The sequence below is a fragment of the Paralichthys olivaceus genome, chromosome 11, assembly GCF_024713975.1.
Source record: "Paralichthys olivaceus isolate ysfri-2021 chromosome 11, ASM2471397v2, whole genome shotgun sequence".
Classification (NCBI taxonomy): domain Eukaryota; kingdom Metazoa; phylum Chordata; class Actinopteri; order Pleuronectiformes; family Paralichthyidae; genus Paralichthys; species Paralichthys olivaceus.
In genome coordinates, this window is record NC_091103.1 from 5,286,223 (window position 1) to 5,308,259 (window position 22,037).

The following is a 22,037-nucleotide window of genomic DNA, read 5'->3' on the forward strand; positions in this document are numbered from 1 at the left end:
CTCATTGAGAAACCGAAACACCAATGAGTCACATGTGCTCCAGCACCTCATGAAAAGCAGAAGAGAGGTTTTATGACTGGCAAACACATTGGCTCTGTGCTTTAAATGTTCCCAGCGATTCCTGCGTCCGCAGCACATGAACTCAGCGTCAGTACCAGGTCACACATTACCCTCCATCAAGATTTACAGAGTGTGTAATAAGGTTGGCCGTCACACATTTAACTAAACTGTGTGAAAAGCATGTGCTTCAAATGTGTGTCTTTCTTCTAAAGTCACATAACTTCCTAGTTTCGTTAACACCACTGTTTCACACAGACACACGGTTTGTGATGGAGGCTGGAGGTGCTGGCAGCGGGTGGGAGCTGTCCAGAGTCCTGAACAGTCTCACTTCTAAGGTCGTCATCCTGATCCACAGGTTTCCTAAAACTGCTATACTAGTGTGTTCTCAATATGGCTTTGGGAAACTTTAGTAAACTACTGTCTATCCAGTCATACGGCTCATGCTTTGAGGGTCTCAGGGGGACCTGGAGCCTATACCCCAGCTGACATTGGGCGAGAGGTGGTGCACACCCTGGACAGGCCGCCAGCGTAACACAAAACCAACATACAGAGACAAACAACCATTCACTCTCACTTTCATACTTACAGTAAATTTAATTCTCCAATTGACCTAACCCTAATCTGCATGTCTTTGTGGGAGGTAGCCAGAGTACATGGAGAATACAGAGACATAGGGAGAACAAGCAAAGTACACACAGACAACCCTGCTAAACTGCTTTGAAAAATGTTAACATGTTTTTTCAAAGGAACCCTTTCTTTGATCAATGAAGAAGCCAGCTGTATGTTAATTGAGAATTGATGTCTATACTGTCACATGTGCAACAGTATAGACATCAATTCTCCACCGTTACGGTCTAAGCTGAGCTTGAGAGTTCACTTTTAAACTTGAACTATTACAGAACAGGTCTGTTTATCAACTCAAGGTCCATTTAAAAGCTTTATTATTATTTATTTCTATATCTGCTTTAATTAAGAATACTCTTATATATATATATATATATATATATGTGTGTGTGTGAGTGTGTAAATCTATTACAAGCAAAATACTTCAAATCAAATCCAATAATATATAATAAATAAATAAATAGCAAATCTGACTTCACATTCATACCACCTTCCTGTAATTGACAGTTTCCAGTGTTTGGTGTTGTGCAGTAATTTTGTGCACATCAGTGCCTGATACATTCTGTGCTATTGCAATTTGACACCAGCATTATGGTTAAGTACCTCACTGGTTGTTGTCACAGCTGTTCTCAGTTTGCCTCCTCAGATGGAGTATTTTAACATATTTTAAGACATACAGTGGAAACTGTATTAAAATGATTTACTTTGAATAATTATTTATTTATATTTCTTTTTGACATTTAAGTAGCAACTAAACCAAATCCTCTCCCTCATTGAAAACCCCAGAAACAATCCTCTTACAAAATGCTCCTCATATATAACCTCAAATCTGAGATGAGCTGAGCAAATGAAGAGAAGTAAAAAACACACATTAACTGAGCAGACTATGATATTTAGACAATTCATTTATGTAAGGTTGTGATGTAAAGTAAAACTGGATGTATAAACATTATGTACTGTTATTAAATCTGATTAATTTCCATCTGAAGAAGAGTGTACCAACATTAAACTATATATAAAGTGAAGCCAAAGCACCTCAATCGTCCCCTAGTGGCTGGATGCATTAGTGCTCATAAATCTCGACTCCTCCTTTATGTTAGTGGATGGGACTTTGACAGAACTAAAGAGTCAAATAAATGTTCTTTCAAAGATGGCTTCTGTCACTTTAGGTAGCTCTTATCACACTCATGTTTGTTCAAATGTAAATTTTTAAAGTACATTTAGTTTTAATGAATTATTCGATGTTCAAAAAACAGGTTGAAATGGCAAAAAAGGCCACTAAACAATCTAATTCCACAGAAGTCATTTATTATTTACAAGAGAGAGAGGCTCAGCTTGCTCCCCTGAAGCACCACATCCTTCCCCTGTCAAAACTGTCCACTGAACCCTCCCTCCAAAATACACTCATCCGTCAAGTGTCCCTTTGAGACACATAAATAAATCAAGGACTTAACCAGCAGCTTTCTCCTGGACTACCATCTGTTCCCTGTGGGATGTTGACTCCATTCTCTACAGCGCCATTGTTCTGCCTGGTTTCTCGTTACTCACCCAGGAAGCCTTGCTTCATCACAGGACACCACAGCTTATCAAAAAACATACATAAAGGTGGAACTGATAATGCTCCCTGCCACATTTTATCATCCAGTGTTTGCTTTGACTGTCTCTTGTACACTCACATCTTTTTGCAGAAAGTCAATGAAATAGAGGCCACAGAGGATTAGTGGGTTCAACTGGAGGAAACAAACTCTCAGACTAGAGGAAACTAATTCACAGAGCAGGACGATGGCAAACTTCTTCCACTTTTGTTTTATGAAGATGACTTAGGTCAGCTGTAAAAACATATTAATATACCTATTAGGCTGGATGCGAGGCTGAAACAGCTTTAACTAAAGAAAATACAAACTCTCTCATTGTAATAACCGTCCAGCAACATCCTAATTCCATTCTCAGTGTCTGATCTTTGTGTCTTGGAATGACAAGACCATATGTTTTATGTATACAAGTACAATGAAATAAAGTTGAATTGAACCTTCTTATTTTTGCGGAGAAAATAAAGTGTACCCATCACAATGTGCCGATGCATAAACTTATGTCATTGGATTTTCTGCTTGACCACAAACCAAGAGATATTAAAGAGATACTGCTTAAATGATCTACATTTATGGGTTGAATATGAATTAGTACACCACCCAGTGTTTCAAACCATCTGGAACCTTTCAGGGCCAACATAGAGTCGATCCTTTGGGATTACTCTACAAGATGACATTTATACATTTGAAAAGGTCAACACCCTCTAATCATCACACCACCTCATCGTCTACAATTCAAAGACGCCCCCATCCTCTGCTGTCCTTCAGCTGTCCCTCTCAGCTGTTTCGGCACCGGCCGCCTGTGCTGGCGGTTCAAACAGCTTGGGATGACCGGGGTCTTAAATAACAGGAAACTCTGGAGGCTGTTGACTTCATTTGACTAATCTGTCGAAATGTGTGTCTCATCCTCGCCTCCAAGCACTGTGTTCGAAAGGCATTTTCTGAAATTATAGGAGGAAGCACTTCAGCCTAAAGTGAAGTTTATATTCATGACACTATGATTCAAACCAGAGAACAGCAACTAAAGCCGTGTGTCCATCAATAAAATTTGCATTGATTAATTCTCCATTAAATATTTCAATTCAACTTTATTTGTATCGTGCCAAATCATAATATACATTATCTCAAGGCACGTTAGGTCAAGACCTTAAAAATTATAGCGAAACCCAACAGTTCCTACAATGAGCAGCACTTTGGCGACTGTGGAGAGAAAAAACTCTCAATAACTGGAAGAAACCTGTTACGGCTTCAGACTCAATGTGGGCATCAAATGCTACTGTGCAGTACCAGTGGTCAGATTACACAGGGGCAGATAAGCAGATGTGGCCACAGAAGGGAGGGACCCTCAACTAGAATAATGAGGACAATAGTAATGTCTGCTAAACGCTGCACTCAAGCCATTGCTTATGCATGAGTGCAGGTACAGATCCTAACCTGCATCTGTGTGAGTAGCATATCATTCAAAATCTATGTGCACGACAAGCAGGCTCGGGCTCTCTGAAAGTTCAAACCGCACAAAACCTGATTAACAAGGGCCAACACTTTCCTGTCTCAGCAAAAGGTCAAGACCCTAATTTGCACCACAGTGGCACAGGAGCGAGCCCCGACTCTAATCTCTTCACTTAAATAACAAGAAGCATTTAGCCACAATGTGCAAACTGGTAGTTGCTTAATGGGTGGCTTTATGCAATGAGCAGGCGCTTTGCAGGCAGCCTCCGTCCACTGGATTAAATTGAGTAATATTGTGGCATGGTCTACGTAGCAGTGGGGTGAGCAGGCACATGTGTGTGTTTGTGTGCATGAGGGAATCATTGCTTCCTTAAGAGATTGTGTCAATGGGGTCTTTTGTGAGTCAACGTCATTGTGCTTTCACCCACTCGGCTAAACAGGCAGGCTGAAGTCTTGCAGAAGCTTCAACGTGGCCATTGTGGTGAAACGACCGGCAACACACCACAGGGTCAGATTGTTTATGTGTGTGTGAGTGTGTGAGTGTGTGTGTGTGTGTGTGTGTGTGTGTGTGTGTGTGTGTGTGTGTGTGTGTGTGTGTGTGTGTGTGTGTGTGTGTGTGTGTGTGTGTGTGTGTGTGTGTGAAAGGAGGTGCATGTGATTTGTTTGTACGTGTGGGTGGGGCGTGTGGGTGCAGAACAATTTTGCACACATGAAGTGCATTTGCCTGTTTCAAATAATGACATAATCAAATGCTTGCGAAACAACTAATGAGAGTTTTAATTGTTATTTCACTGAGCGCGAAAGCACAAAACACAATTGGTTGGATTATGTGGCTCAGACTGCGGCTTTTCTCTGCTTCCGTGTGTGTGTGTGCATGGTGACATAAACTACCGTCACACATGCCAGTCCCCAAACGAATCCTCTCTCTACTGTAGGCCTCTGGAATTGATCGAAAATTGTTGCTGGAGCATCTGAGAATCCTTCATCTGCATCTGATTTACTGTGATTGTCTTTATCACAGGTGAAATGAGAAAACTTTGACATTTTCCAATAGATGGGATATTAAAAATGATTTGTTATATATAACACGGTAACAATGCAGACTCGTGTGCCTCGCTCCAGCATCTGAGAAACATGTGCTCGCGTGAACACACAGTACAAACCACTGCCACAGACTCACTTCAGCTGAGTAAACAGAGGCCGACAGCCAGAGGTTATAAAGGTGGGTGAGGATTGCTGGGAGGTGACACAGATTGTCACTTGTGGCCCTTGATTCAAATGCATGCTGCAAAAGGTTTTACCTATTTGTTTTGCAATTTAAACAAGACTAAGTTTATACTAAATTAACTTAATGAATACATAAATAATTATTAGTCAGTTTCACGAGCATCATTGTTATTGTTCCTTGTTAAATCTCAGTGATTAGAAAACAAAGATGGACGAGGAGTTTAATGTCATTATTTGGTCTCAGCAGTGAGCCACAGATGTTCACTCTGCAACATCCCACACTGACTGATGTCAAACCAGCTGTAATCTCATTACAAGATCCGGTGCTGAATTTCACAATAAAACACTTAAATGCCCATTTGTAAAATATACTGCCACTGATATTAACAAACAAAACACCGAGTAAGGAACTGGTCATCTGATGTAATTACAACCTTTCGTATAAAAACGTTTTATCAGCAGCTGAAACAGGTGACACATTCAGAACAGGCGCATTTATCTGAGGGAAATTAAACATGAATTTAATCTTAATACATTTCACGAAGGAGTCTTCCCTGAGTTAGTAACATCACCAAGTATTTTAATTTCTACCAGAATGACCCCGGTACTTCCCCTGCAGTCTCTGTCTACCTCGGACAGCTTGACCTGAGCGCAGCATCCGCGCACATCTGGGCGGTGGAACCGAAACACGCGTCGGTGAAACGGCACCGGTGCGAAGTGAAGACTCACCGACGGAAGGTTCCCCGGCTCCCGGCTCTGTGCCTGTGTGTCAGCGGGTGATCCAGCTCTCAGCTGCGGCGGGGACGACAGCCACAGCCCGGTGTGCGGCAGCTCAGTGTGCGGCGGCGGCAGCGGCAGAGTCTCTCCGACATTAATTCAACAACAGGCTCTTAATTTGTCCGCCGGTGGCGCGTTTCCTCCGCTGCCCGAAACCGGAAGTGATTGAGCAGAGTGGGGGGTGGGGGGTGGGGGGGGGATATTCCCCGCGTTATGATTGGACTCGCTGCGGTGGCGCGTGCAAGGGGCCGGGCCCAAATAATGGGAGCAGGGCAAGAGGTGACTGTGGGTTACTGACGGTCACACACGCACACACACACACACACACACACTGTGATTACACAAATTTAAAACAAATCTAAGATCTAGAAGAAGATATGAACATTAGAAATGTGCATTGAATGTTCAGGACGTTTGATTATTGGATAAGGAGAGTTGAAATTCCACAGTCAGAGGTACGTCAAAGGGAACTGAAACTATGTACTGAGCAGCAATGAAATAGAACACTAATCTAAAAACTATGCATAAGCAGCAAATAAATCTCAAACTAAACAAGGATCAAAACATACAGGTGCTCATCACCTACTCCACTGTTTGGTGGAGTGATGGAGAAGCTTATCTGCTGGACTTTTTAGGTGAGGGAAGCTGATGTTCAGCTCCCTCTTCAGGTCCTAGGGGGCTGATGTTGCTCAGTCGACTTTTACATTTTTACAGACCAAAGAAAGCACTGAGCTGTGAAAGTGTGTCTAGCTCAGGGTGATGTATTACAGACAGACAGGTTCACTGACACAGTAGCATTGGAAAAATGAAACAGTGAAGTGAGGTCAGCTGCCCACAGTCTCCTACCTCTCATTTAATAACAATGTGATTCGCTCCCACCGCTCAATCGTCTGATCATTAGTTGGAGAAAATGGTTGATTCATCATTCTATTAAGCAGTCACAAAACTCAAACATGTTTCTCTGCAGTCTGCAGGAATCATAAAACAGTTTTTCCCATGAGGCCATTGCGTTTAAGCATGATTGAATATACAGTATTTAACATTTACATATGTATCAAACCCTTCTCCTAATGATCTGTCATCTTTAATGCAGTTTCTTTCATGGATTGCTAAATCAGTTCTCATCTTTGGTGCTCATTGTAAAGGCTTGCTGATGTGAAATGTTGAAGCCCAATCATTTATTCTTCTTTATTCTCATAGATATATTTCCATGTTCATGTTCTTATCCTTCTCTATTATATTTTAAAATGTCATTTCTAGGAAACTTAACGCGTGGCAGTGTATTTGATGGCTTCCAGCCAGGCCTTCGGCAGAAACTTTGAGGCTGCTTTATCTAAATTCTTATAAAATATTTGAATGCATGTTGTTGATCTTGATTCTGATGAGAGCACTGGACGTGCTATTATGATATTCTTCTACAACTATTTGTCAAATAACTTGATTCTAAACCTAAATTGTTTAATCAATACAGCAGTTTTTAACTAGTGTTCCTGCTGTATCATTGTTGCACTATTTTTATCACTGCAGGATCAACATCTGACATTTAGCTTGGATGCATTTATATTTATTTGAAAGCTGATTCATGGTAATTGTCCCTTTTTACATAAAGAATAACAATTCAATGTCTACCTCTAGTCAAGCTTCAAGACATTCTGATACACTTTCTCTATCCCCTTTCTTTATTTTGGAACCTATTTATTGTTTTTGAAAAGTTGTTTTGAAAGTTATGCTATGTGTGTGTGCACATCAGTAATACTTACACTTTAAAATAAACGTTAAAATTAATATTGTATTTGAATTAATGATGTTATTCGCAGATTAATGACACCGTATCCACAAATGTGTGCTTTTCGGTCAGGCACCGCCTAGACAGCCGCAGCCGGCTAGAGGGGTCCTTTTTCCACCGGGCTGTGGAGGATTAGCTGCCAACATGCCGACTGTCGGAGTGAAAAGGGATCTTCTCTTCAAAGCTTTGGGCAAAACATACAGTCAGTGATATTTTCTACATTTACAAACTGTGGACAAACTGTCTGTCTCTTAGAGACACCGGAAGTCAAGAGGAATGTCTTGAAGTCATTGCCTGGTAGCTAGCACCGCGGCGGCTAACTCAAACTAGCTCGATCTGGATTTACTGTGTCTGCACTGAATGAGAGAGAAGAGTTAAATGGAAATTCAGCCCCAGTTGTTCGTTTAGATATTCTGTAAATGTGTGAGGAGGATGAAATAGTGACTGTAGACTCTGTACAGACCGGAGTGACGTGTGTGAATCATAATAACAACGTGATTGCATCATTTCCTTTGCTCCCGTCATTTAAACGTGAGCTGAGCAGCTTCAGGAAAATCAAAGTCACTCTGAGTGTTTAACTTTATCTACCTGTTTTTATTAATGTGTGTGTTTTATTTGTTTCAGCCGATGAGGAGTTTGATGAGCTGTGCTTTGAGTTTGGACTGGAGCTGGATGAAATTGTGAGTAAACGGACTTTAAATTGTTTCCTGATACAAATAAGTGAAAACTGTAAAACCTTTCTCATGGTGTATGTTTTATTTTTCAGTGTGAAACTATTTTATTTAATGATTAAGATTCTGAAGACAATAAAACATGATTTCATTATCACATAATCTTCAAGAAAATACATTTTAATGATGTAGCCTCAAGTTACTCAGCCATGAATTAAATATTCACACAGTTGTGTTCACAGGTTATATTGCATCCCGACCCTCACACTTATCACACACACACACACACACACACACACACACTCACACACACACACACACACACACTCCTTACAGTTTATGAATTTGCAGTTCCTCCTATGCTACAGAGTTTTTACATTGTGCTCCAAAAATCATGTAAATATGTTTTTCATTGTTGCTGTCGTGTCTTTGTTTGACATTTCAGACCTCAGAGAAGGAGATATTAACCCGAGAGCAGGGTGACTCCAAGGCATCTGGAGCTTCTGACATCATCCTGTACAAGATCGATGTGCCAGCTAACCGCTATGACCTTCTGTGTCTGGAGGGGCTGGTCCGTGGTCTGCAGGTCTTCAAGAACAAGTCAGTAGATTTCTCTTTTTTATTTTGGGTTATTCCTCCTTATATGGACACAACTCCTTCTGTTTGAGTGGCAGGGTGGTTGTGGAGTGCATACCAAGACTAGTTGGTATTATTATGTGCTGAAATAATTCAGGAGCATTAGAACATTAGTCTTTTATAAATTAAGAAAGATAGAGATTTTGAATTTAGGAGTATCGTTTGATTGCCAGAAAACTTTCTTGTGGTTGAAGACACATTTTGATTGTGTTGCTTGTACATTTATTTTCCATTGTGTTTGTGTGGTGCATTGTAGAGTCACTGTTTAAAGACTGATTTTGTGTCACAGGTTGGAGGCACCTCGCTACAGACGTGTCAGCCCTGTCAGCGGAGAGCGTCAGAAGCTGATCATCACTAAAGAGGTGGGTGGAATCATTCAAAATGTTTATTAGCAGAGTAGTTTGTGGCCTAAAGTTGTTTACCAATCAACTACATTAGTGTTTTACTATGGTAATGAATTAGTTTGTTCTTGTTTTTCTGTGCAGACAGCAGAAGTGAGACCCCATGCTGTGGCAGCAGTGTTGAGGAACATCACCTTCACTCAGGAACGCTACGACAGCTTCATTGAGCTGCAGGATAAACTCCATCAGAACATCTGCAGGTCAGACCTCATGAAACACTTAGGATTCATCCACATTAAGTTTATGTTGACAAGAAATCTCTGTTGCTATGTTTACACCTGGCATCCACATGACTGGAGTTTTCAAGCAACTAAAAACTGTGAACTCTGGAAATACTATGGATCCAGTTTTAGGTGGAAAGCTCAAAACAATTACACAGCTGATTGGTGCAGAATAAAAAGATGTCTCTGTTGAATGAAACAGCTTCATACTTTAGAGTCCTGTCTTAAATACTAGCTACTTTACTACTATACTAATACCTACTTTTGTTCTTTGCCATATCAGAAACATCACTCGACAGCTATGCAGCAAAATTGACATTCGTTATTTTCTATAAACATAGTTTGCTCAGTGGCCCTGTTAAACGTTGACCCTTGTAAGAATAAGTATCGCATTTCCATTTTGCCTTATTATATAGTAAAATACTAATATAATTAACCAAAATGATTCACCTCTGACAACTGTCGACTGTCAGAGGCTGATATCGGTCATGTGTCTGTGCTGTAAAACTCCATTACCACCCAAAACTATTAAAGGGCTATTCATATGCTTTTCCTTTTCAAAATATGCAGTAAACATATGTCAGACAGTTTGTCACAGGTTTCTTTTTACACATTTCTCACTATAGCACTACACTGATATCACAATGTACAGAAAAGTCAATGTATTCAGACAATAATTAAATCCATAATGTTTTGTTAAGGAAGAGGAGCCTGGTGGCGATTGGGACTCATGACCTGGACACCATCTCTGGTCCTTTCACATACACAGCCAAAGCCCCTGGAGACATCTGCTTCAAACCCCTCAACCAGACCAAAGAGTTCACGGCCACTCAGCTCATGAGCCTCTACAAGGTACACAGCTATTTCACTGGACATTAGTCACATGAGCATCTTTTCTTTCTTTTTGTAGCTAACGCTGTGTTGTTCTCCTGGTGCATGCAGACAGACAGCCACTTGAGACATTACCTTCACATTATTGAAGACAAGCCTGCGTACCCTGTGATCTACGACAGCAACGGCATCGTCCTTTCCATGCCTCCCATCATCAATGGTGAGTGTTCTCATGTTCTCTGCTCCTGTTACCACAATGTATTACACACAGTGTGCTTGAATTACAACATTCAATATCTAGGTCAACAAATTACTGCATGTTTGTGTCACAGAGTTAAATGAATGCAACAGAAAATCACAACTATATAGAGAGCCAACGTTTGAGAAAGTGATAAAATAAAGATAATCAAATGTTTTCTGTCATTGCTCTTTCAGGGGAACATTCAAAAATCAGCATAAAGACAAAGAACGTCTTCATCGAGTGCACAGCCACAGATGTGACCAAGGTAAACTGAGGGGAGAACCAAAACAGAAAAAAAACTTTTATCAATGATGTGACAAGAACTTGACTTTAATCTGACCTTTCTCCAGGCAAAGATTGTCTTGGACATGATGGTGACCATGTTCAGCGAGTATTGTTCACAGCCTTTCACGTAAGTCTTCCTCTGTCTCAAATACAAACTTCTTTGACATCTGGGATTTATTGTCTGTACTTTAAAGGTGCCAGATGACTAAATTCTTACTATAAAACTTGCTGAGGGTAGAAAATGATAATTTCCTGGGGTTTGAAAAGTCAAAGCTTTTACACTTGAGGCCTCTCTACAAAGTGATGTCACACAACAGTTTCTTTTGGATCCTCCTGATTCAGAGATTTGCTCATTTACTTTTCAACTTTGTTTTTGCTTTATCTTGCTGAACACGACACTAATTCATTATTTTACTCTTTTTTAAATGTTTATCTCTCCTGCTCTTTCAGGGTAGAGGAGGCTGAGGTGGTCTACCCAGATGGCAAGACCTGCATATACCCAGTACTGTATTCACTCTGATCACATTATTGTATCCTGTCTTTTTAAAACATTGACATGAAATACTTCTTTCTTTTTCTGACGCTCTGCCGCTGTTTCCTGGTTGAACTTTAGGAGCTGGCGTACAGGAAGGAGAAGTTGTCCAGCGAGTTCATCAACTGCAAAGTTGGCATCAAGTGAGTTATGTGGATGTACTCAGTGAAATACTTCAGATGCTAGATATACTGTGGAAAGTACCTGCTGGTAGATGCTTAAGATGCTTTTTGTTGTGTTAACAGGCGTTGCCTCACGCAACCCGGCACAGTTGCTTTTACCTTTGTAAAGTAGATAAGGCTCAGTTTTAAAAATGCCTCTGCAGTACCAACACTAAACACAACTTAAACAATATCCACAGAGTTCAGTCAACAGTGAGCCAGTGTTAATAAAAATGGTCACACAATGATTCCCATTAATCACATAGACTGTCACCTCTTTGGTGGCTCATTAAAACATTCATAAAGATTTTACTGCTCTCTGGCGGCAGATAGAACATCGGTAGATACCATTTTCACTGTGCGGTTGTGACAAGCAAGCTTAGTTTGGAGTTTTCAGTTAAATCTGGGCTCTTGAACTAAAGAGACACAGAACAGTTGGTTTGCTGGAAAGAGTTTACATATTAAACCTGTTGTCCAGATAGTTCACCCAAAAATGAAAGTTCACTCACTCTCCACTATGCCGATAGAGGGGTGGGTGAAGTGTTAGCGTCAACAGAACATTTTTTCAAGGGATTTTGGGTCAACAGCTTTGCAGCTAAATCCAGTACATCAACCACTTCTTCAAACGTTTAAAAAAGATCTACCTGGTTTTTGGCTGCTTGCTGTGAATGTGTCCTCAGTCACTATACATCTTACTTATTAAGAATACTGTTCATTTCGTCTCCTGACAGTGAGTCAACTGAGAAAATCGCCCAGCTGCTGACCAAGATGTGCCTTCGCTCTGAGGCTACAGGTGTTGGTGATGAGATAGAGGTCGAGATCCCACCCACACGCTCGGATGTCATCCATGCCTGTGATATCATGGAAGATGCTGCAATCGCCTTCGGTTTCAACAACATCCCCCGCACCACACCACGCACCTACACCGTAGCCAACCAGGTACCTGGGTTTTCTTCTGCGTGTTTGCTGTGTGTCTCATGAAATATGTTGTGTGTTCTTACGTGTTTGTTTGTATTGTTCATAGTTCCCACTGAATAAACTGACAGAACTGTTGAGACAAGACCTGGCAGCTGCTGGATTCACTGAAGCCCTCAACTTTGCCCTGGTTAGAAAGAGACACAAATACTCAGACTTGTAAACACTGGATATTTCTTTTCCTTTAAAAATGCCCCATGGAATGTGTAACCTCTCTCTTCCTCTAGTGTTCTCAAGAAGATATAGCAGACAAGCTGAGTAAGAAGATTTCAGAAATCAAGGCTGTGCACATCTCCAACCCCAAGACAGCAGAGTTCCAGGTAAGGAAGAAAACAGCGATTCAGTGAATAAACCTAGACGGCTTGAGAGGGTAGATGAAGTCAAGTGGTATATTTACCCCTAGAGAATTGTCTGAAAGCAGAAAATTGCTAAATCAATAGATTTTTCCGTGCTTAAAAGATAGTTTACCTAAAACTGTTTACTCAGCAAAGTGTTTTAAAAAAAAAAAAATCCATGCAGCCAAATCTTTTAATTGTTCAGAAATCTTACTTCAGTGGAGGTTCACTTGACATTTGGCTCAGTTAATCAATACATTTCTTTTCAGAAGAATATGTGTCAATATCTAAAATATTAATTTAGATTTTTCTTCGGAGAAGGTTAAAGGTCATTGGCAGAATATTCTCTTTGCTTCTCGTTGGCTCTCTTGTCAGAAAGGATAAATCATTTATTGTTTACGTTGCACTTACAGGAATAATGTGGCATTACGTGCTGTATGCTCAGTGGACACCATAATGTAGTTCTGTGATCTGAAAAGTTAGCATGCTGGTGATGATGATAACAACATTTTACAGAAGTAAAACTAATCTTTAGCCACAGCTCAAACTAACAAAGTAGTTTTCAGTTCAGTGTTCACTTCTAAACAAATATGAGCACACTAACACAGAATCAAAAAAATGAAAAGCTATCAACAAAAAATGGTTTGATGTCTAAAAATAAGAAAAGTTGGAGCAAGAAAGGTAGAAAATTACGGAGCCAGTAGTTGTACTGTTATTTTTCCAGAAGGGGGCAATCTTCTCCTCTCTAACAGAGGATACACATTTTTTTTTATTGAACCTTTGTATTTCTCCACCAGGTGGCGCGCACCACCCTGCTTCCAGGGCTTCTGAAAACCATTTCTGCCAACAGGAAGATGCCCCTTCCCCTCAAACTGTTTGAGATATCTGATGTGGTCATGAAGGATGAAAAGAAAGGTACGTGTTTATTCAACCTGTGTATGTGTGAGAGCGGCTGTGTACAGACTGTGGCTGCAAATTTCCTTTGGGGGGAAAAAAAAGGTGAAGTGGTGGAGGAAGTAATTTTGTCCAACATGTACACTGTGCCTAACACAACCATAAAACACATTTTCAGACCCAGCACTTCATATGGTGGTCTATTATTATTATTATTGTTGTTGCAGTGCAAAATAATAAATTATCAATTTCTTCAAATTTCCACACATGGAGGCTGAAACTCTCTGATGGAATACTTGGTTTGATGACTCAGTTTTAATATTTCAGTAACTTGAACATGATTCTTATTTTATTATTCAGTATTTTAGACAAAACTTATTACAGAGAAATCTTATTTCTCTACAATTATAAAACAGAAATCATTCACGTTCATATCAGAAGTTGAATGGAACTTGGCAACAAATGTATTTTTTAATAAAATCCCAGTAATGAATTGATGTATCAGGTCAATGGTTTATTCCTGTTTTGAATGTTCCTCACTCTCCCTCCCCCTCATCCTGCCAACCAGATGTTGGAGCGAGAAACAGCCGGCGTTTCTGTGCTGTTTACTACAACAAGAGCCCGGGCTTCGAAGTGATCCACGGCCTGCTAGACCGAACCATGCAGCTGCTGGAGGTGAAGCCTGCCCGCGACGATGGCTACCACATCCAGGCTGCAGACGGTAAGAGACTGGGAGGGAGATGGGGAGGGGGGATGGAAACTAACAATCAGGACTATAGCAATGACCTTTAAGCTCTAGCTTTGGTGGTGAGTATCTTAAGACTGGATTTAATCCCAGTGACAGATTTTAGCCCCTGGGTTATAGAAGATGTTTATGAACAAGCTGGTGAACAAATAAATCTGGGACACACGAGGTTAAAAGGCAGGTTTTTACTTAGATTATGTAAATCCAGTCTATGACGAGCAGCGTTGCTGTGTTTGTTTCCAGGACGTTGTGTTCCCTGTTTAATTGAGGCTGCACTTTCCATTTTTATTCCACATAGTTTGAACCCAAATCATGGGTGGGCAGTTAAGATTGGATCTACACTCAAGACAGAAAAAGAATTTACACACTGTGTAAAACTACAACATGTCCAGATATTCCACTCTGTGTAGAACGGAAAAGAAAATATATAAATATGATAGTGTAGTGGGTTTCATCCTTCCCATCTGTTGGATCTGATATCATCTCTTTCTCTCTGCCTCACAATCCAGACAAATACTGAAAACTAAAACATGCAACACTAACTCATCGTGACTCAATAAACCAGTCACAAGATGCTTTTCTCACTTACCAAAGGGGAAAAGAGTGATTTTAATATTATGAACGGTTAAGGTGGACTCTCCAGAGTTCTTTTTATTTCCAAAATAAAACAACTTTTATATAAGAATATAAATGAGACTATAGGCACACTTCAGGGTTATCAAAATGTGAACCTTCAAGTTAAAAGGGCATAAAGCTGCTGTTTGTCAGGTTATGCTCAATTTTAGATGTGGAGACAGACAGAGCCCTCTGTCCACATTCTGTTATGTCCTCCTCCACCATTTCCATTGTTTGTTGTCAGAAATGTGTCAGAAGACTTTGAGCTGAAGGTAAATCAGGGTAACTTTGCTCTCTTATCTTCTCACGATGAGGGAAACCTTTGAGATAAATTGTTTTGCTCAAAATCAAAGGTGTCATTGATGGTTTTGAGCCAAGAATACAACTTCCGTGTCTTTAATGATGAAATGCGTCTGTGTAGAAGTAAAAGTCATGATGAATGAAATGATGAGGTCAGTCGTGACTCGTGATGCATCAGTACTTAAGTCTGTTAAGACGGCAAATAGCACAACAAGTAATCAACAGAGTAAAACTCAGAGATCTCTGTAAGTGTTTGGTTTATTAAGAAACTGAAATATTAGGTGGTGATGGGCAGCCACAGTTCAGATAATTAATAGGAAACACTTAACAGCAAAAAACGTATGTGTTGTACCTCCTCAGTGTAATTGTACAACACATAAACATTACATTAATGTAAATCAGATCAAACGATATTGTGATAATTATTGATATTGTTTCACTGCACAGCCCTCTCACAAATCATTTTAGATTCCTCGCTCACTCCTTCCTCTTTCAGTTTTCTCTCTCCGTCCTCTCTACCTCCCCACCCATGTCTTTTTCCTCTTCTCCTACTTGGCTGCACGCTTCAAGGTCACACTGCAGGATGTCTGCTCGGGCTCTGCCGACCTGTTCAGACTGCAAATCAATGGGCTCAAGTGTCAGTGAATGAGAGCGGGGGAGAGGGTAAAGTCAGACAGAAGAACAGAAGAAGGGATGTGGAGACTAGATAGTCCAAAGAAAATGGAGGGGGAGGGGGAAGGGGGGCAGGTGAGAGACAGAGAGATGACTAGAGGCATAAGCAAGTCTGCGATGTGGGGGAGTGCCGGGGCATCACATCTCCCACTGCAGTGCTGAGCAGCGAGACAGAATGGCACATACAACACCCACCCACGGGTGCTTAGACTGTCCATCTGACAGGCACACACACTTACAAGGGAGCTGAAATGGACATGCTCTAATGCACAATGCACTGGACACACACACACACACACACACACACACACACACACACACACTCAGTGAATCTCCTCTCCTCCTTTTCCTCCACACTGTATGCACCATTAGCCTAATCTCCCCCACATATGTCAGCGTGTCCTTAACCCCATTACAAGGTCATGACCCAATCTAAGAGCTCACCTGAGCACACACACACACACACACACACACACACACACACACACACACACACACACACACACACACACACACACACACACACACACACTCACACACTCACACACACTCTCACTCAGGATGTGTCCATATGACTAACTCACCATCACAGACAGGGTGAGTGGCTGAGGGAATACATGTGAGCTGAGTTTCCTCCACTCAGCAGGGGAAAGGATGAAATAACGAGTTAGACGATCAGTAGTGGAGGGAAAAAGCCACTTAAGAGACATATGCCTGTGTTTCACTTAACAACTGTGTCCAATGCAGGCCCCGGGTCCATACATCCTTTGCTAGGTTGTTCTATGAATAATAGAAGACTAATACCAAAATTCAGAGTTTGAGGTTTCGATGTGCTATGTTCATTTAAACCTGCAATAACTGACTTTGCCACTTGGAGGCAGTTAAAAGAAGGTGTGAACAGATGTTAACATGTCTTGTTTTAGGTATATATCTTCTGTATATATGCTAAGTGTATATAGTGGATCCACGATTTAAAGGGTCCTGTCTTGGTCCTTGTCCGGTCCTTCAATCAAGTTTTGTGGAAATCCGTTCTGTAGTTTTTGTGTAATTCTGCTGACATCTAACAAGCAAGAAGACAGAAAATGTCTGCACACCAGTTAAAGCTCCCACAAATGTTTTAATTACATCCCAGAGAACTCTCGGGGTTCAGCAGGGAAACCTTCAACTGTGCTGACGTTTACCTTCAAACTAATTAACACACAAACCAAACAAACAGGGAAACAAAACCTCTTTGGTGAAACTTGCTGTAAATGTGATGGGAGCAGCAGTTGATCATTGATATTGACCCCTTTCATCTTCACTTTGTCATTTCATTGTTATTTCAAATAAATTTAATACAGTTGCTGTCAGAGATGAATTTCTTTTAAATCTGTAAACCTGACATTTTAAAGTTGAGTCAACGGTGTAAGAAGCACGAGCAGTCTTGCAGCTTTTACCTGAGTTTAAGTGAACGAAACAGAGAACAGTTCATTATTAACCAAAGTGTGTTGTAAACACACATCATAGTTTAATGACACTAGCGAATCATTAGCATTGTTTTGGTTCACCTCCAAATGAAGTGGTTTTGATTTGGCCGACTGATCTGTCATTCAATGATTAGTCTGTTGATATTTTATTTGGTTTCTTATAGCCAGGAATCACTTAAACAAAAAAACTATTGAAAACATAATAGTCCCATTGCTGTAAGTGCACCATTTATTCTAAACAGGACTAAACTAGAAAAGCACTTGGAGACTACATGTAGTGTTAAATATTCAATATGTGCTATGATATTAAAATGTATCAAAAGTTTCAACTTTTATTCATAGGTGAATTTTATTGATTGACAAAATGATTGAATATTATAACTTATATTAAAGCGATGCAGGCCAGTAGAACAATAATACATCGATAATGCCACTGTAACCTGAGATCTGATGATATATTTATATTGTGGGCATATATTTGGTGTAGCTAGTAATATCAATATCAACTAGCAGAATCAATAACAGAACTACAGATGATTTTAAGTGTGCATGTTTGTGTATTTGCTTTCAGTGTATTTCCCCTGCATTAGCATGAGGCTAAAACTTTGACCTTGATCTTTGATGGATTAAAACAAAATAAATCATGCAGCTCACGACCCCACTCCCGACCAACTTGCCGGGTTTAATCCGAACTGTATTAAAAATGATGAAGACAGACAGATGCCACGTACTTCTGTGTAGTGTAATATGATGACTATATATATAAACTAAATCCCGAACAATTAATGGAGATGAAATGGATTGAAATTGAATTTAGAAGTATCTATATGTCGATATTAAAACCCATCCTAATCATCCTATAGAGCAACTGCCTTTGTGTTTCAGCCTCTTATCATTGAATTCTCTGTACATTTAAAAATGATTAATCAACCAATTACATTAGTTATCTGATGTAACTGTAACCATCTCTGCCTTCCGCTGAAAACTCAGCTGAAAGTTGGAGGAGAGTGGGCGGACACTGGCCTGGCTCAAGTGTAGGATTTTCATTGACTGATTGGTTATTTAAGAGCGCTATTTATAGTGTTGCCATGGCATCCCACTCATGGTACAAGTAGATGACGTGTGAACCAACGCAAGTACATTTCACTGATTTAATACACCGAACAGACACACAACAGAAAACTGAAGAGAATGTGAGAGTTTCCCTGCTTTAGTTGGCTCCTCGCTCTCTTGTGTACACACACACACACACACACACACACACAGAGGGAGCGAGAGAGAGAAAGCTCAGTCCATGTGTTTTGTAACCCTTCATCCATAGTGATGAGTGAACATCTAAGCAGTGGGCTCTGGAAGCCATTAGCAAGGCAGCGTGGGAAGAAGCGGTGCACGATGGGAGAAAGCCACGTCCCTGCGTGTGGGGCTGTTGTCATGGCAACCCTTGTATCTTGTTCAGTCTCCCGACAAGTCCGTCTTTCTGTCTGTCTGCGTGTCGGCGTGTTTGGGCCAAGTGAGCGAACGCCTCTCACACCGGTTAAAGTCGTTTCATCTCAGAATCGATGGAGGCTTTTTATTCCATCTGGATTTGAGTGACCTTTGGTCCTGACAGACTCACACACACACACACACACACACACACACACACACACACACAGGGCCATCAGATTTTAATCAGGAGGAGAAACATGTAGTTTGGTGTGTGTGTGTGAAAGTAACAGAGAGAAAATCCAATTATGGTCAAATGGCCTCTGTTGGCGGTTTCCTCAGAGTAAATGACCTGTGACATTTCCACATAAACAGTCTATGTTTTACTGTTCTGTCAATTGTTGATATTAAAAATACTTATCAGCCTCATAAACACTCCATCAAATTTGTATCCCTACTTCTGGAAGAGATTTCCCTGACTTGACAGTGGGAAAGACAATAGAGATCTACTCTCTCCTCTGTAGTTTGGGAGATAATGTGGCGTTACCGGGTTATTCTCTACCAGGTTACTTCACTCTTTTCATCTATTATGAGGAAGTGCAAGTAATTCTGGGACTCAGACATTCCTTAAAATCTTTCATATTTGACCTAGGTCTTGAATTAACTCATTATCCTCTTTAAAAGTTTTAAATTAACTTGTTAAAGCCGACTGAAACCCTGTCCGATTTAAATTACATGTGAATCCAAAAAAGTAAAAACAAGGTTCATACAGAGACTAAAACAAAACTAAATGAAGAAGTTATAATAAAACCAGCCGGGGAGAATTTTATATATATATTATATTCAATGTCCCATCACCTCCTGGAATCACTGAGGACACGACAGAGGAAGGAGAAAACCTCTCTCTCTGTGCTTCACTGCTCCAGAAGTTGCTGTTTAGTTCACAAGATATAGTTTTGTTGTCTACAGCTGAAAGTGATTTAAACTCAAAAACATGTGACCAGGAGAATTAACATAATTAGTACATTGTGAGGTGATTTTTCTTGGGAATAATGCAGTCAATGCAGTACTCTAAATTAGACTGAACCTTGTAGAAAACAGAAAGCTGGAAATATGTGGAATGTCTTCCCAGATTTCTAGAAGTAAATTTCTCCCATATCCTTTTAGATTCCACTTTTTTCCCCGGGCGCTGTGCAGAGATCTTTGTCCGTGGAAAGAGCGTCGGCCGCCTCGGAGTTCTCCACCCGGACGTCATCAACCGCTTCGAGCTGACCATGCCCTGCTCTGCCCTGGAGATGGACGTCGAGCCCTTCCTGTGATTTCACCTCCCTTAACTTAAGCCCTTGATCAGTAAATGCATGTAAATGTGTGTTCTCAGAAAAGCACTGAGATCAATTGGGAGAACATAAGAGGTTGTTGAACAGATATCACGTGTTTGGTTTGTGTGCCTGCAGTGTGACACAGTCTCTAAACTAAAGGACCCATGTGTGGAGCCATTGTGTTTTTAATATCTCAGTAACACGGCTGTTTCTACTAAAGTCAGAAGAATTAAAAGTTAACAAGACTGCATTGTGTTTGTGACGTGGTTGGTGTGCATGTGTGTGTGTGGGCCTGTACATGCATGCTTGTTCATAATTTAGATTACGTGTGCCTTGGGGCTAGTGCATGGCAATTAAACCCAGTGACTCATTACCTGTTGCCTTGGTTCTTCCAGTGGCCTCACTGCCGAAACCCTCCTCACTCACGACGTCCCCATGCAGGAAGTCATCAAGCACAAGTTCCCCACGCAAAATGATTCCCGACAGGCGCCGGCTTCCTGCCCAACATCTACAAAAACTGTGTTTGGTGACATGAGCACGCCAGCTGGTCTTAAAGCTCTTGATGTTTTTCTAACGGACAAAAGCTACATGGAAGGATTTTCAGCATCTCAAGCCGACATTGCGATGTTTGACGCCATCTCTTCTGCTCCCTCACCGAGCCTCTGCCACCTCCTGCGCTGGTACAAACACATCCAGTCCTTCCGGAGAGAGAGAGCTAGCCTCCCGTCAGCAGAGTGTCAGTTTTTCCTCCCAGCTGCAGCCTCGACAAACGCCCCTGGTGACGAAGATGACGACGACGACGACATCGATCTGTTTGGCTCGGACGACGAGGCAGACAGCGCAGAGGCGGAGAGAATCAAGGAGCAGCGGCTCGCAGAGTACGCTGCCAAGAAGTCCAAGAAGCCAGCTCTAGTTGCCAAGTCCTCCATCCTGCTTGACGTCAAACCCTGGGACGACGAGACGGACATGGCCAAGCTGGAGGAATGTGTCCGCAGCGTCAGCGTGGACGGACTGCTTTGGGGGCAGTCCAAGCTGGTCCCGGTGGGCTACGGCATCAAGAAGCTCCAGATAGGATGCGTAGTGGAGGATGACAAAGTGGGTACGGATCTGCTGGAGGAAGCCATTACCGCTTTTGAGGACTATGTTCAGTCTGTGGACGTGGCTGCTTTCAACAAGATCTGAGTCGTGCACAGAATAGATTCACTGAGTGGTTCCATCTGATGTTTTCTGGTCTGGCTTGAGACAGAGCTGATTCTGTATGAAACACAATGTTCAGTAACCAAAACTCAGGTCCTACATTTAAAACAAGTATTGATCCTTGGTACAAAAGATTCTTGCCTTAAAACATCGAATAAAACCATTCTAACATTTAATTTTTTTTTAGTCTTTTATGATGTGCGGTTTTTAGTTTTTTTGTATGAGGTAACAAGTTCAGATACCCACATTCATTTCATCTGTGGATGTTTTAGTGTCAACTCAAAGGCAGAATTTGGAGCCAGTAAATTCCCATATGAAAGGGAGCAGCGCCACTAACAAGCTGTCTTGTAAATGAGGTCTGACAGGTGCTCCGGCATTCCTTCAGACTGTACTGTAGTAAAGGCAGGTTAACTCTTTCATTCCGGTCCAGCCAGTCCTGAACACTAACCAGGCCAATATGCTGTAACAGATAGCATGTTCCAACATGCCAAGTCATATGCCTCACAGGAGGAACACCGATAGGTGCCCTCGAAACGAAGTCGCAGAGTTTCAGGTGAACTGGTTTTGATCTGGCCGATATGAGTTCAGAGGCTTGTGAAAGAC

General features: G+C 41.2%; 2 protein-coding genes across 4 annotated transcripts in view; one reads left to right on the forward strand and one right to left on the reverse strand.

The window, feature by feature from the left end:
• The window catches only part of acsl3a (acyl-CoA synthetase long chain family member 3a), a 29,378-nt gene extending 23,497 nt beyond the window's left edge, over positions 1-5,881 (reverse strand). Inside the window, exon 1 of one of the 2 annotated variants that reach the window (XM_069534353.1) lies at positions 5,679-5,881. The gene's annotated coding sequence lies outside the window, so the exon portion shown is untranslated. The remainder of the gene's footprint in view (positions 1-5,678) is intronic. The other variant, XM_069534354.1, reaches the window with a different exon arrangement.
• A 1,678-nt stretch (positions 5,882-7,559) lies between these two features.
• Positions 7,560-21,610, forward strand: farsb (phenylalanyl-tRNA synthetase subunit beta). 2 transcript variants are annotated; one of them, XM_020095180.2, is made up of 18 exons: positions 7,560-7,714; positions 8,137-8,192; positions 8,629-8,783; positions 9,109-9,181; positions 9,305-9,420; positions 10,143-10,293; positions 10,384-10,492; positions 10,708-10,778; positions 10,864-10,925; positions 11,249-11,300; positions 11,412-11,473; positions 12,223-12,430; positions 12,516-12,596; positions 12,694-12,786; positions 13,599-13,716; positions 14,264-14,416; positions 20,086-20,233; positions 20,633-21,610. In XM_020095180.2, the coding sequence occupies exons 1-18, from the start codon at positions 7,657-7,659 to the stop codon at positions 21,417-21,419; spliced, it is 2,553 nt and encodes an 850-aa protein (XP_019950739.2). In that variant the 5' UTR covers positions 7,560-7,656; the 3' UTR covers positions 21,420-21,610. The 2 variants fall into 2 exon arrangements, with proteins under 2 accessions (XP_019950739.2, XP_019950738.2); XM_020095179.2 differs by having other exon boundaries at positions 7,628-8,043.
• Positions 21,611-22,037: the final 427 nt, after the last annotated feature.

Bases quoted from the DNA above. Each gene is read 5' to 3' on its own strand.
- farsb (XM_020095179.2), top strand. From the start codon at position 7,932: ATGTGTGAGGAGGATGAAATAGTGACTGTAGACTCTGTACAGACCGGA. The intron at 12,597-12,693 runs GTTAGAAAGAGA...CTCTTCCTCTAG, and splicing joins AAGCCCTCAACTTTGCCCTG to TGTTCTCAAGAAGATATAGC. The intron at 20,234-20,632 runs GTGATTTCACCT...TGGTTCTTCCAG, and splicing joins ATGGACGTCGAGCCCTTCCT to TGGCCTCACTGCCGAAACCC.